Here is a 3,712-nt window from a genome sequence, read left to right on the forward strand (position 1 = left end):
GTTATCCTGTTTTTTTTTTTTTTTTCCCTAGAAGTTTTATAGTTTGGCCTCTTACATTTAGGCCTAAGTTCCTTTTTTTTTTTTTTTTTTGAGGCATAAACAGTCTTTATTGGGCTCAGACCAGGAGTCCATTGGTCCTGAGGAGGACCTCTGTGAACTTGTTAATTTTCTTCTCCACATTCTTTTCTGCCTGTTTTCGTAGCCTCATAAGCTGTTTTTTCTTCCGGTGATGGATCTTGGCTTTCTCCTTTCTCTTCTCCTCCAGGATGGCTGTCACTGCCTGGTACTTCCAGCCGACCTCATGAGCCAGGCGCCCCAGGTAGGCAAACTTTCTTGTTGGCTTCAGTCGCACAACCTTCAGGGCAGCAGGAACCACCATCCGCTTTTTCTTGTCGTAGGGTGGTGGAGTCCCATCAAACACCTTGAGGCGGTCCAGGGCAGCCTGGCCTCGCTTGGTCTTGTCGGGCAGCATGCCTCGCACAGTCCTCCAGAAGATGCGACTGGGGGCCCGGAAGTGGTACGGGCCACGGGGTGGGTTGGTATTCATCTTCTTGAGGAGGAAGGCCAGGTACTTCAACTTGTTTCTGTAGAAATTTCCAGAAATGTTGATGCCCTCACAGCGCACAACCACCACCTTGCGGCCCAGCAGTACCTGTTTGGCCACAATGGCCGCCAGGCGGCCCAGGAGATGGCCTCGGCCACCCAGCACTGGGACCTGTCCCTCGGCCATCTTCGGCAGCCGCCTGGGAAAGCCCTAAGATCCATTTTTGAGTTAATTTTCATAAAAGGTAGAGTCTATATTTAGATTCTTTTCTGTTTGTTTTTGCACATGGACATCCAGTTCTTCCAAAACAATCTGTTGGGGGAAAAAAAAAAAAAAACTTTTCCCATAAATTGCCTTTGCTCCTTTGTTAAAAACCAGGTGACTATTACTGAAAGTAAATTATACCTCAAAAAAATTAATAGCCCTGGGGGCAGTGCTCAGTGGCAGGGTATTTATCTAGCATGAGTGAGGCCTTGGGTTCAATCCCCAGCACTGCAAAAAGAATAATAATAATTTTAAAAAACACAAGCACATGAAATAAAAATACATATTTTCCAAAAATAGAAACTAAAGTATGTACTGTAAACACAGTAGTGATCACCAAGATGAAGGGTAGGGTGTGTAATGGATGGAAAACAGTGAAGGAATGCATATATGGTGAAGGCCTATACAAACTAATGAGGATGATTTTGAGAGAGGGATGGTTGCCAGTACATTGTTCTTTCCCTCACAGACACTGTGCAACCTGGCTAGAAACCATTTTCCAGTTCCTGTTGCTACTCGTGTCACCAGGTTCTCACCAATGAGATATGAGCAGAAGTGATTGTATAATCGCCTTATAATTTTCTTTTTTGGGGGGAGGTACTAGGGATTGAACTCAGGGGCTCTTGGCCATTGAGCTACATCCCCAGCCCTATTTTGTATTTTATTGAGAGACAGCGTCTCACTGAGTTGCTTAGAGCCTCGTTTTTGCTGAGGCTAGCTTTGAACTTTTGATCCTCCTGCCTCAGCCTCCAGAGCTGCTGAGATTACAGGAGTGTGCCTACCATTTTCTTGATGACTTGCTCCTATGCTATCCTCCTTGCCTCCTGCTCATCATAAATAATCACATGTGCAGCAGCCCGAAAGCCCACAAACCGAGGGTAGCAGAGCTTGTTCATCTGGGTCCCTGCATGACTCTAAAGGGGTACCAAGGAAATGAGGTCCTTCTCCCTAGCAGGTGGGCCTCTGCATCAGCCCTGTGGGAACTGCCAAAGCGGGGATAAGGAAGGGCTAAATGAGATCAAGAACTGTTCTATCCTGGAAAAATCACCCTTCCCACTTAATCCTTTCATTATCTTCACTCTTTTTCTGTTTTGTATTTGGTTTTTTTGTTTGTTTGTTTGTTTGTTTTGCAGTAATGGGAACTGAACTTAGGGATGCTCTCACTGAGTTCCATTCCAGCCCTTTTTTAGTTCATATTTCAGTTCATATTCAGGGTCTCCTTAAATTTTGGAGGATGGTCTTGAACTTGTGATCTTCCTTCCTCAGCCTCCCAAGTAGTTGGGACTAGACTACATGATCTTCACCCTCAGGGCTCTGATAATAGTTCTTGGCTTTGCATCCTGAAAGCACACCAATCTATTCTAGAACGATCTGCATAGGCATTGTGACCAAAGGATATGAATCCACGTTCTGGTTGTGTTGTAAAAGATAAAAGTGATTGGCAAACTTTTATTCACCCCCTCCTTCACTACATACACACATCACACACACTGGATTCCAGGGCACTCCTCCGATGACAGGAGGCAGTCCCAAAAGGGCAAGAGGATCAATTGGTAGGTTTTGCTAATACAGATAGGTCCATACTTAAACCATTGTATTCTGGCATTCTACTTGAAGTTATTTACACACACACACACACACACAATAGTAAGTACTACAGTTACACTGATAATACACATGAAGTTTTACATTTTGTGTTCTTTTAAACGCTTTTGCATAATTTTGTTTTGGCTGTGTCTTATAAGAGGTAGATGATTGATGTATTTTAAAACCTGAACTGTATGTCTTTGTCTTTTAATAGAGGACTTAAACTTCTTTATGAGTATTGTTTCCATACATGTATTTTGTTTTGACTGTGTAGCTTATGATTTTTGCCTGCTTGTGATTCTATTGCTTGCTATTTCCTTTTTTTTTTTTGCTGTCTTTTGTTACCACAGACTACATTTAGATTGCTTTCTCTTGCTGTGATTTGGGACATGGATATCCTACTAGAATTTTTTTTTTTTTTTAATATTTATTTATTTTTTAGTTCTTGGCGGACACAACATCTTTGTATGTGGTGCTGAGGATCGAACCCGGGCCGCACGCATGCCAGGCGAGCGCGCTACCGATTGAGCCACATCTCCAGCCCCTCCTACTAGAATTTTAACAATGCATATTTTTATTTCAATAAGACCAACCATCTTTATTATTAAGCCTATTCAGGCAATCTGTAACCTAAAAAAAAAATCAGTTGTTCCTCTAAGACATGTATTTCTTTGATATATGTTCCTAGTAAGTCACTTGCGCTTCCAACAGAAGTTTTACTTGCTTTGCTTAGAAATAACATTGTAAAGCCAGGCACCATGCCTCATGCTGGTAATCCCAGTGAGTTGAGAGGCAGGAGGATTGCAAGTTTGAGGCCAGTCTGGACAACTTACTGAGACCCTGTCTCAAAATAAAAATGTCTGGGACTGAGGCTCAGTGATAAAGTACCATTGGTACAACAAAAAGCACCAAATAGAAACAGCACCTTAAGAATCTTGGTCTTGATGCTGAGTAAATATGTAATTTGTCACAGATACTTCTACTTAGAAAGTCCAGCTTTGAGTATTGTTTCCATACATGTATTAGTATCCACTTTGAATTGCTGCTGATCTTATAATTTTATTAGAAATTATTGATAATGTGGTGGTTTTCTGTTCTTGGCCTTCCCCCCCCCCCCCAGTGACATGTATGGTGAATGACATTCATATACAAGGGACATTTTTTTCCTTTTTTTTTTTTTTTTTTCTGCAGCACTGGGAATTGAAACTCATGGGGCACTTTACCTGCTGAATTACATTCCCTGCCCTTTTAAATTTTTGTTTTGAGATCAGAGTCTTGCAAATGTTGCCCATGGCTGACATCGAATATGAAATTCCT

General features: G+C 42.0%; 1 protein-coding gene across 1 annotated transcript; it reads right to left on the reverse strand.

The window, feature by feature from the left end:
• Positions 1-68: 68 nt before the first annotated feature.
• On the reverse strand, positions 69-750 carry LOC107134715 (60S ribosomal protein L13a-like). Its single transcript, XM_048797719.1, has one exon. The coding sequence runs from the start codon at positions 728-730 to the stop codon at positions 116-118; it is 615 nt and encodes a 204-aa protein (XP_048653676.1). The 5' UTR covers positions 731-750; the 3' UTR covers positions 69-115.
• Positions 751-3,712: the final 2,962 nt, after the last annotated feature.

The sequence above is a fragment of the Marmota marmota genome, unplaced genomic scaffold (assembly GCF_001458135.2).
Source record: "Marmota marmota marmota unplaced genomic scaffold, marMar, whole genome shotgun sequence".
Classification (NCBI taxonomy): domain Eukaryota; kingdom Metazoa; phylum Chordata; class Mammalia; order Rodentia; family Sciuridae; genus Marmota; species Marmota marmota.

What these genes read in the sequence shown, in the direction of transcription:
- LOC107134715 (XM_048797719.1), bottom strand. Translation starts at nt 730, where the DNA reads ATGGCCGAGGGACAGGTCCCAGTGCTGGGTGGCCGAGGCCATCTCCTG.